The 12,311-nt window shown below is 42.1% G+C and overlaps 1 protein-coding gene across 1 annotated transcript in view; it reads left to right on the top strand.

Annotated features, from left to right (window-relative positions):
- The window catches only part of LOC134210095 (sodium channel protein 60E), a 640,801-nt gene that overhangs the window by 517,631 nt on the left and 110,859 nt on the right, over window positions 1–12,311 (top strand). Inside the window, exons 4-7 of the mRNA XM_062686113.1 lie at window positions 6,440–6,660; window positions 6,828–6,934; window positions 7,050–7,129; window positions 7,235–7,326. Coding sequence (XP_062542097.1) covers window positions 6,440–6,660; window positions 6,828–6,934; window positions 7,050–7,129; window positions 7,235–7,326 — 500 coding nt within the window. The remainder of the gene's footprint in view (window positions 1–6,439; window positions 6,661–6,827; window positions 6,935–7,049; window positions 7,130–7,234; window positions 7,327–12,311) is intronic.

Here is a 12,311-nt window from a genome sequence, read left to right as displayed (position 1 = left end):
AATTATGTCTCCCCCCCTCGGACTTTTTCTTGCTCAAAATTGATACTTTGAGGGGGCAACATAATAAAATTCAAATAGTTTTGAGAATGATTTTTTTCATTTTAATATTTATTTTTTATTAACCAATAACAATTTTATTAACCAATAATATTATGTTTCTTGAAACGGTTACAAATAATTGTTTTACTGGATTTTTGTCTAAAAATCAAGTTGCATTGTGTAATTCCGTAAGCTCAAAGCAAGTTTTTCTTGTAATCAATAATAAAGTTGCATAACTGTTCAGCAGAATTGCGGTTTCGGCAGATTTTTTATTATTTTCCAATATTTATTATTATCAATAAAGACCAAATCTGGCCTTGAAATTTGTTGAATATCAATGCATCATTATTCACCTCAGTACTTCTAGTGGTGGATAGGGCCAGGGTTGTACTAATAACTACGGTTTTCTTAATCCTTATAAAAACGAACTTTAAGAGAAAACGTTCAGTAGATTGTGGTAACAAAAATTGACATTTTACATGTATTTGCTTAGAATTAGTTCTGGTTCGAGCGGGTTTGGCGCGAAATGGATTTCATGTCGCGCGGAAATGGCGCGGATTTGGTTTTGGTCGGCGCAGAAAATATTCCAGGATCTCCGTAACAACCCTGAAAATATTAACGAACTTAGTATTCAGAAAGAATATAAAATCGGCAAAAACAATTATTATAATAATCCTGCATTCTTCCATAAGTTTAAGAAAACTAGAACCATACATCTGAATTTTTAAACAAATCCTCTCTGAAATAATATTTATTATAAAATAGGCAGAAAAATCAATATGCAAGCTTTCTCCAGGAATTCCTTCGACAATTGCTCCTGGCATTCTATCCGAAATTCTATCAGGGATTCTTTAGGAATGCCTCCAGCAACTTCTTCGGCAGTGTCTTCAGGAATTCCACCATAAATTTTGCCGGGAATTGATCCGAAAATTCCGCCATTATTTACTCCAAGAAAATCTTCACGAACTTCTCTATAAGTTCTGCAGAATTCCCTGCAATAATTCAAATAATTTCGTGCTGTTTCCCATAATTTTTAAGAATAAGAATATTCTGTGGAAATTCCGCAGAATTGTGAAAATTTTCCGTGAATTGTTTCGAATAATTTCTTGTGAAAATTTCAAAAAAATTCTCCAGGAATTCTACCGGAAATTTATACAGAAATTATACCTAAAATGAAATCAACAATGGAATTTTCGGAGAAATTCCTAGCTTAATTCGCAATGAAATGCTGAAAGAATTCCGGTGGAAACTTCAAAATTTCAAGTTTCTCCGAAAATTCCTCCTGGAATTCTTCCAGGAGTTCCACCGGCATTTCCACCAAGAATTTCTCTAGGATTTCCTTCGAGAATTATTCCGGTAGTTCTATCGGCAGTTCCTCTGAAAATTCTTCCGGGAATTTCGGCAGAAATGAAATTTATTTAGGCTTCTTCAGGAATTTATATAGATTTTCCACGAGAAGCTCCTCCGAGAATTTCTCTGCGAGCTCCTCAGGGAATTCTCCGGGAGGTCCTCTGATGATGATGATGGTCCAGCTACAAACCCCAACAAAGGTTTCAGCTAGACGAGATTTGTCTATAAAATGAATTCTCTTGTTTCCGAGAATGCTTCTGGTAGTTTCCCCGGGGTTCCTTTGAAAATTCTCCCGGGAGTTTCTTCAGAAATTCTTCCAGAAAATTCCTTCGAGAGTTCCTTCGGGAATTCCACCAGCAATTCATCCGGGAGTTTCTCCGGAAATTCCTCCGGGAGTTTCACCAGAAACTAGTCCAGGAAATTATTCAGGCTTTTTTCAGGAAATCATTTAGGCTTTCTTTAGAAATTAAGCTGGAAATTCCTCCCGAAGTTCTTCCGACAGTTTCTCTGGGAGCTCGTCCGGGAGTTCCTCTAGGAATTCTTCTAGGAGTTCCTCCTGAAATTCCTCCTGGAGTTCTTACGGGAGATCTTACGGGAGATCCTCCGGCAGTTCCTTCGGTAATTCCTCCGGGAGATCCACCAGCAGTTTCTACGAGAAATTGTGGGCAGCAGGGACTATGTCCAAGGGCTTGACGATCCCTCCCCAGGCCATCTGCGAGTTGTGGGGCTTGCTATAAAATCCGCAAGTAGGCCCCACCAAAGCGACCGTGTGCCGCTCAAAGCGCACAAGCCCAAAGTGTTAGGCGGGACGCTAAACAGCCCTGACACGACGGCCCTCCGACGAGACAGGAGGTTTGCGCAGGCCCAATAAGCCGCCTAGAAAACCAATCATTACGAACAATATAAGAGATAATGCGACTCGATATAATCGGCAAAGACCTAGGCGACGAATACAGGATCACGATTGGAAGCTTGGAACATAGAAATGCAAGTCGCTAGGTTTTGCAGGTTGCGACAGGATGATTTACGATGAATTACATCCCCGCAACTTCGACGTCGTGGCGCTGCAGGAGATTTGCTGGACAGGACAGAAAGTGTGTAAAAGCGGGCATCGAGCGGCTACCTTCTACCAAAGCTGTGGCACCACCAACGAGCTGGGAACCGGCTTCATAGTGCTGGGTAAGATGCGCCAACGCGTGATTGGGTGGCAGCCAATCAACGCAAGGATGTGCAAGCTGAGGATTAAAGGCCGTTTCTTCAACTATAGCATCATCAACGTGCACTGCCCACACGAAGGGAGACCCGACGACGAGAAAGAAGCGTTCTACGCACAGCTGGAGCAGACATACGATGGATGCCCACTGCGGGACGTTAAAATCGTCATCGGTGACATGAACGCACAGGTAGGAAGGGAGGAAATGTATAGACCGGTCATCGGACCGGATAGTCTGCACACCGTATCGAATGACAACGGCCAACGATGCATAAACTTCGCAGCCTCCCGCGGAATGGTAGTCCGAAGCACCTTCTTTCCCCGCAAAAATATCCACAAGGCCACATGGAGATCACCTAACCAAGAAACGGAAAACCAAATCGACCACGTTCTAATCGACGGTAAATTCTTCTCCGACATCACGAACGTCCGCACTTACCGCAGTGCGAATATTGAATCCGACCACTACCTCGTTGCAGTATGCCTGCGCTCAAAACTCTCGACGGTGATCAACACGCGTCGGAGTCGTCCGCCGCGGCTAAACATTGGGCGGCTACAAGACGGTAGGCTAGCCCAAGACGCGCAGCAGCTGGAAGTGGCACTCCCAACGGAAGAGCAGCTAGGCGCAGCATCTCTTGAAGATGGCTGGAGAGATATTCGATCCGCCATTGGAAGCACCGCAACCGCTGCACTAGGCACGGTGGCTCCGGATCAGAGAAACGACTGGTATGACGGTGAATGTGAGCAGTTAGTTGAGGAGAAGAATGCAGCATGGGCGAGATTGCTGCAACACCGCACGAGGGCGAACGAGGCACGATACAAACGGGCGCGGAACAGACAAAACTCGATTTTCCGGAGGAAAAAGCTTCAGCAGGAAGATCGAGGCCGTGAAGAGACGGAGCAACTGTACCGCGCTAATAACGCACGAAAGTTCTATGAGAAGTTGAACCGTTCACGTAAGGGCCACGTGCCGCAGCCCGATATGTGTAAGGACATAAACGGGAACCTTCTTACAAACGAGCGTGAGGTGATCCAAAGGTGGCGGCAGCACTACGAAGAGCACCTGAATGGCGATATGGCAGACAACGGTGGCGGTATGGTAATGAACCTAGGAGCACGCGCGCAGGTCATGCGACTTCCGGCTCCGAATCTCCAGGAAATCCAGGAGGAGATCGGCCGGCTGAAGTTGACCAACTACCAGGAGAGCTGTTTAAACACGGTGGTGAGGCACTGGCTAGAGCGCTGCACTGGGTGATTACCAAGGTTTGGGAGGATGAGGTTCTGCCGCAGGAGTGGATGGAAGGTGTCGTGTGTCCCATCTACAAAAAGGGCGATAAGCTGGATTGTAGCAACTACCGCGCAATCACATTGCTGAACGCCGCCTACAAGGTACTCTTCCAAATTTTATGCCGCCGACTAACACCAATTGCAAGAGAGTTCGTGGGGCAGTACCAGGCGGGTTTTATGGGCGAACGCTCCACCACGGACCAGGTGTTCGCCATTCGCCAAGTACTGCAGAACTGCCGCGAATACAACGTGCCCACACATCATCTATTCATCGACTTCAAAGCCGCATATGATACAATCGATCGGGACCAGTTATGGCAACTAATGCACGAAAACGGATTTCCGGATAAACTGATACGGTTGATCAAGGCGACGATGGATCGGGTGATGTGCGTAGTTCGAGTTTCAGGTTCATTCTCGAGTCCCTTCGAAACGCACAGAGAGTTACGGCAAGGTGACGGTCTTTCGTGTCTGCTATTAAACATCGCTTTGTAGGGAGTAATACGAAGGGCAGGGATTGACACGAGTGGTACGATTTTCACGAAGTCCGTCCAGTTGTTTGGTTTCGCCGACGACATTGATATCATGGCACGTAACTTTGAGAGGATGGAGGAAGCCTACATCAGACTGAAAAGCGAAGCTAAACGGATTGGACTAGTCATCAATACGTCAAAGACGAAGTACATGATAGGAAGAGGCTCAAGAGAGGTCAATGTAAGCCACGCACCACGAGTTTCTATCGATGGTGACGAAATCGAGGTGGTTGAAGAATTCGTGCACTTGGGCTCACTGGTGACCGCCGATAACGATACCAGCAGAGAAATTCGGAGGCGCATACTGGGAGTTTTTGAAAGGAAAGTGTTGCATACCATCTATGGTGGGGTGCAGATGGCGGACGGTACGTGGAGGAGGCGAATGAACCACGAGTTGCATCAGCTGTTGGGAGAACCATCCATCGTTCACACCGCGAAAATCGAAAGACTGCGGTGGGCCGGGCACGTAGCCAGAATGTCGGACAGTAATCCGGTGAAAATGGTTCTCGACAACGATCCGACGGGAACAAGAAGGCGAGGTGCACAGCGGGCAAGGTGGATCGATCAGGTGGAGGACGATTTGCGGACCCTCCGCAGTGGTTGGTGAAGTGCAGCCATGGACCGAGCTGAATGGCTTTTATGTGCAGCACAGGCCACTCCGGCCTTAGTCTGATAATAAATAAAAAATAAATTGTTCTCTAATATGGCCCTCTGCTAATCTTCAGTTTCTATTCATTTCACACTTGCCGCTCGCTTGCGGTGTCAATCGAATCTGTATCTTCATTTCTTTCATCTACTCCCTTTCGCTTTGAGTAGTATAATTATCACCGAAAAAAGCCAATAAATTAATTTCGACCTTCCAAAAAAAGACAAAAAAACATTCCAAAAAAAATATGCATTTTATGTTTACACGACTTTTTCTAAAATATATGATTTGCTTACGGTTTTTTTTGCACGTACCCATCAATCGTGTAGAAAAAATAATTCAGTGCACTATCTTTTATTTTACATACCTACTGATACAAACATTAATTTGCCTCACGAAAAAGATCATTGCGCGTGATTTTCAAAAGATTCAAAAAGAGTTTCATTGCGGCTAAACGTTTATCAATTTGCATAGGAAATGCTTGAGAAATGAAGATGCATGCATTTCCCTACCCAAGTAATAATTATCTTTTTATTATGCCTCAAGTATGGTATAAAACCACAATAAATTTATAGATGTTACTTGGATACTGACAGGATACTGAAAGTCGATGAATCACTTGCACCTTCCAAAAATGCTCACAGAGTTTTCAAATTGTGATTGAAAGGTCTTACTCGTTGGTCGCATACATTTCGTGTAAAGAAGAGCTGTGTATTTGTCATATGCTATATACAGAGCCATAGCAGATTTTGAAGTTTTGAAGAAAATATCTTCTAATCAAATTAGCTTGGTGAGTTGTGAAATTTCAACTCCCTCCGCGGCTACACCACTGACTAATGGTAATTACTATTCAGTCGGTGTGGGTTTCACGTTAATTTGTATTACTCATATTGCTATTCATGTTACTCTGTACCACCGTTGAATCCATTCAATGGGACCCAAACACCCCAACTGTGTGTCTCCAATAATAGAAGTTCCATTACAATCGAAAAATCGGTGAAAATACATAAAAAAATTCATATCGAAATCCTGCAATGATCAAATTTCAAGGGTAGCGTAATGACCTTACCGTATCATTTAGCGGCCACCAATCGACCAACTCTATTTTGGTTGACCCAGCCGAAGGATAAAGAGGCAAAATGTGCTAAACTCCATAATTACGAAATTAAGCGGTTTCGTTAATTGTTATTACGGATATCCGGTCAAGCAACCCATCCGAAATTCACGAAACGTTCCATCTAATATAGTCATTCTGCTGTTCTTTTCAATTAGAAGGGCTAAGTGTGCCCTGTCGGAATTCACCGACAGGAAAAATAGATAACATTTATACTAATTTAATTTTCATCCCCTTCTGTTTTCCCTTCACTACAGGTATATATTTTTAGCAATTTACACTTCCGAGATGATAATCAAAATGATAGCTAAGGGATTTATACTGAACAAGTACACCTACTTGCGGAATCCGTGGAATTGGCTGGACTTTGTGGTCATTACCAGCGGGTACGCGACGATTGCCCTGGACGTGGGCAATCTGGCCGGGTTGCGGACGTTTCGGGTGCTACGGGCTCTCAAAACGGTATCAATTATGCCGGGTGAGTATCATTATTATGCTGTAACATCATTTTTTGTTTTGCCTATAATACAGGACGAAATCATAAAATTGTGGAAATATTCTCAGAATTGTTATTAAACCATTTTGATCAATGAAAATAAATTTTTAAAAATCATTGAGCAACGAATCTTATCTCATTCTTTTCAGGTCTCAAAACCATCATCAACGCGCTACTGCACTCTTTCAAACAACTGGCAGAGGTCATGACGCTGACGATATTCTGTCTGATGGTGTTCGCACTGTTTGCCCTACAGGTACCCTCTAGAGCGGAAATTCATTCTCTTTTTGATGAAACTAAAACAAATTCCGCTTATCCGACGCATCTCAAATAAATTTCCTCCAAACAAATCCACTTTTTTCTCATCGCAGGTCTACATGGGCGAACTACGTAACAAATGTGTCAAAAACCCTCCGGAAGGTTGGAACGTTACCCACGAGGAATGGCGAATGTACGTAAATATATTCGCACGAATTCGGATGTTTCGCAAAAAAAATCGATACGTGAATGAAACCATTTTGGTCATTTATTTTTCGTCATTCAATTGACTTTGCAGGTGGGTGAACGATACCGAGAACTGGCTCATAGACGACGGGGACATGCCTCTGCTGTGTGGGAATCTCACCGGAGCGCGCCACTGTCCACCCGGTATGTATAACATGTTTTCGGTGGTGGCACGGGATTGGAAAATTAAAGATGGAAATTCAATTAAAATCCAGAAAACGGTATAAAATGTGTTGATCGAATAACAACAAATCCGGTTCCGGATGGTGCAGCGAAAGCAGATGGCGGTTTTGAAATCGATCAGTGCGATACGGCACGGTATGAAAGGGATAACTGTGCCACGTATAGGAACATCTCATATATGAGTGTCCATAGGTTTCACAAGCTAGTTTCTTTTTATTTATTTATATTTAACTTCAATAAGTTGTCTTTTCGGCAAAGTTTTGAACATTTTTGTGAGCATCCCGATTACCTAAATCTTAGGTTACACCCCCTTCCACAATTACTGATTAAAAAACCCGACGGTGAGTGTTGCAGCAATATCGTGATTGGGTATGATGCGCCTCCATTCGGTACCAGAGCAATATGACTTGAAAATAGAACAAAATTATTGCGTCGATTGGTGGAACTGGCAAAACTTTATGGCAGCAGTTCTTAACCTGAGATATGTATTTCAATCTCAATGAAAACTTATTGATAAAGTTCTGATAATTGTGTGATTTTTTATTGTGCATAATATGTGTGTGGCCCTAAATGGCCGGAACTGCGATGATAGCAACTCTCCGTGGGTGCACGCCGAAAAAACTACGCTAAAAACAAACATATTCTAGGTACATCCAAACATAAATTCAGTTTGTTCTCTGGCTTCAAATACAAATATGTTTGGATCAAACATACTGTTGCATTTGAAGCGAACAAATACTTTGTTTGAATCAAATCCGTATACAACTCACCGAAACTTGGTGACATCAAATTTATTCTCGTGTACGAACTTCTATTAATTCAACTCTTGCAAATCTACTAATAATTGTGAATAACTTTTCCAAATCAACTTAATGCGATCTTACATGTCATCGACGTTGTTTTTTATGTCTTTCTCTTTACCATCTCACTGTACACCAACACAATGTTCGCCAGTATTGATCAGTTGTCGAGATCTCGGTACTCAACCTGAAATATCTACAGGTGTCTCACTATGGGCAAGACCACATGTAGATTGCAGCAGTAATCTAAATATCTTATTCCATCAATTAAATCCAATTCTCATCCACGTGTATAGTAACACCATTTGACATGACCTGACCTTCAACATATCGATGTTGAACTTCCGAACAAAGCTCAAGAAAATAATATTTATCAATTTTTTTTTAGATATTACCTATATTTGAATGGGATATCATACTTAAATCAGATCCAACGGGTAATTCCGCTATGACTACTAAGTCAGTGAATTCCAAAATAAACTTCATGAATATATATTTTGCATTCCAAACAATTTAGTAGCATGCACTAGTTCTCTACATCCCTCAGATTTCGTTAGAACTTACTTAACTGGCAGTCTCATGTACAATAAAGCCGCCAAGAGTATAAATGTCAAACTAAATTTATTTTAATCAAAATCAGCATGCACCTTGGGAGTCTCCGAGAAGCGTCTTGTATTCCAAAAAACAATCAATTTTCAGCGATCTCCAAACCTGATTTGTGCATTTCTACACAACAAACCATTTTCCAGCGGTCTTCCTGACGCGCTTTCTAATATCCAAACCACAATCCGTTTTCAAGCGGTCATACAGACTCGCTTTGTGATTTTTCAAACCACAATTCATTTTCCAGCGGTCTTCCAGACGCGCTTTGTGATTTTTAAAACCACAATTCGTTTTCCAGTGGTCTTCTTGACGCGCTTTGTGATTTTCCAACCACCTTTGTGGTAAACCTGCCTTGTGATTTTTTTAAACCATGCAGTACTTTACTAATAATTAACCGCTTTACTACATTAACCCCTTGAATTCAACCCACCTATTGATATCAGCGTCAGGATTCAAAGGATCGCCAAAATGTGTGGCCCTAAATGACCGGAACTGCGATGACAGCAGCTTTTCGTGGGTACGTGTGCACGCTACGGAAAGAAGAGGCCGAGCCACACGCTAGGAGAAATTTCAAAAAAGAAAAAATAAAATCACGATGTTTTTTGATGTTTATTGAATTTCTAATCTCGTGCAATAAACTATTTAAAAAAAAAATCAGCTTGTTACTTTTTTAAATTATTTTGAATTTCGTTAGCTATACCTTTTGAGGTATCCGGTTCGCCTAGCCCATGGCTTGCTGATCACCAATTGACACGCTGAGGTGTTGATGTATAATCACACGCTGAAAGTAACTTGCTCAAACCCCACAATATGCATGGCGATCATTAACCAAAACCTATTGAATCTTGTCACTACAACCAACACTGGGCTGTGGTACAAAAGATCAGAAGGACAATCGAGTGACAAAGTTTTTGTAATCTAAAGGTTTGGAACAGTGTTGTACTGAATCATTCTTAGACAACATTGATTGCATTTTACATTTGAGAAGATTTCAAATGAGAACAGTAGGCGAGTTGTCGTTGCCTTAAATTTTGGACTCAAACGATTATTATTTATTATCAGACTAAGGCCGGAGTGGCCTGTGCTGCACATAAAAGTCTTCTCTATTCAGCTCGGTCCATGGCTGCACTTCGCCAACCACGCAGTCTGCGGAGGGTCCGCAAATCGTCCTCCACCTGATCGATCCACCTTGCCCGCTGTGCACCTCGCCTTCTTGTTCCCGTCGGATCATTGTCGAGAACCATTTTCACCAGATTACTGTCCGACATTCTGGCTACGTGCCCGGCGTGCCCGGTGTGAACGATGGATGGTTCTCCCAACAGCTGATGCAACTCGTGGTTCATTCGCCTCCTCCACGTACCGTCCGCCATCTGCACCCCACCATAGATGGTACGCAACACTTTCCTTCCAAAAACTCCCAGTGCGCGTTGGTCCTCCACGAGCATCGTCCAGGTCTCGTGTCCGTAGGGAACTACCGGTCTTATAAGCGTTTTGTAGATAGTCAGTTTGGTACGGCGGCGAACTTTATTCGATCGGAGCGTCTTGCGGAGTCCAAAGTACGTACGATTTCCAGCAGAAATAGCAGACACGAAAGACCATCACCTTGCCGTAACCCTCTACGCGTTTCGAAGGGACTCGAGAATGCCCCTGAATCTCGAACAACGCAAATTACCCGATCTATCGTCGCCTTGATCAACCTCAACTCAAACGATAATAAACACAACATTTATTCAAATATAAACCTTACTAATGCCAGCTAAATGTTAACAGTCCCGTTAAATCTTCTATTAGGCGTTATGTTTTCGTAAAGGTAAATGCTTCAAATCAAGATACAATCTTCAAACGATTCTAACTCGCTAGCGAGTTTTTATCAATGGATAATTTAAAGCAAGTTGGCCTGTGAGTGTTGTTTAACCTAAATTGTATTAAACCGTCTAAGACGAATTAAGTACTGTCCATTTAATTCCACTAGTTAATTTTCGTAATCTTTGCAGATACGTATTTCGACCACAACTGTGTGGTCGTCTTCAGTGTCTTGTACTTGACTCGACTTCGTCGAGTCGAGTCAAGTACAAGACACTGAAGACGACCACACAGTTGTGGTCGAAATACGTATCTGCAAAGATTACGAAAATTAACTAGTGGAATTAAATGGACAGTACTTAATTCGTCTTAGACGGTTTAATACATTCCACTAAAAGAGCTTAATATATTTTCCTAAATTGTATGAAAATTAGATTTTTCCCATTCCTGCTTCGGATAAGCTTCCTGTTAAGAGACTCGGAAACCTTCTATAAAGTGGCTCGGAAATGTTCTATCAAGAGGTTTGGAAGGGCCACCTTTCAAGAGGCTCGGATTCCCCCTTTCAAGAGGCTCGGAAGCCTCCTTCCAAGAGACTTGGAAGCCTCCTTCCAAGCAACTCGGAAGCCGGCCAAGCGGCTTTTCAAGCAGAGCACTAGTGATAGATTTAATCATGATCGATCGGTAATCATTAATCATGCTCTAAACGTTTTATTCATTAATCATAATCCTTAATCATTGTCAAGAATGAATTATTTGAAGCTCTATTCATTAACGCTCTGCTTTCAAGAGGTTTGGAAGCCTCCTTTCAAGAGCATGGGAAGCCTTATTTCAATAAGTTCGAAAACCTCTTTTCAGGAGGTTCGGAAGCCTCATTTCAAGTGAATTGGAAGCCTCCCCTCAAGAGGCTCGGGAGTCTCATTTGAATAGGCTCGGGAGACTTTTTTCAAGTGGCTCGGAAGCCTCCTTTTATTTGGTCACATAGTAGGAAAGGGATTCGCTTTAATGGCGTTGAAGTCACTTGCATGTTTGCATGATTGCATGTTCATAAATTGAAAGTTAATAAGTTAAAAATCTAAGTCATTACGATATCTGAATGTCCCAATGAGTGTTTTTCATGCGGAAATTGGCCTCCTAGGGGAAACGATATGTAGAGATTTTGAAAACTGTTCAGCATGTACGCATAAAATCATATATGGAGATGCATGGTACATGCGTGCGATGATTATTCTTTGACTGAACTTTTTATGCAAATTTCATCTCATCCGTTTTATCAAATAAATGGACAAGTTTGAAACTTGTATTATGGGAAACCTGAAACAACTTGCATGTTGTGAAGTAGAGTAGAGTGGGGCAAGAGTACGCACTTAGTTTTCAATCGATCATGTGGCCCTTATGAAGCAAGCTTCTGCATATCAAATCAATGTCGATGATCCATATACTCTTCCTATATGCTACCCAGCGGAAAAAATATTGAAATTATTGAGATTCGTTTTAGTAGAACCCTTATTGCAAGACAAGTGAAAAACGCACTTTTACCCCACCGGTGGGGTAAGAGTACGCATCGGGTGGGGTAAGAGTACGCATTTATCCAATCATGTGCTTTAAGTATATATTAACACAAATAAGAGTTAATAACATCTTATTAATGTTTAATGAATGTATATGAGGGAATGTTTAAAGATTATCTATCTCTTAAAGGGGAGGGTCCTAGAAATGTGCACTTTCATACAACTATTGTTT

The sequence above is a fragment of the Armigeres subalbatus genome, chromosome 2 (genome assembly GCF_024139115.2).
Source record: "Armigeres subalbatus isolate Guangzhou_Male chromosome 2, GZ_Asu_2, whole genome shotgun sequence".
In the NCBI taxonomy this organism is placed as follows: Eukaryota; Metazoa; Arthropoda; class Insecta; order Diptera; family Culicidae; genus Armigeres; species Armigeres subalbatus.
This window is presented reverse-complemented; position numbering and strand designations above follow the sequence as displayed.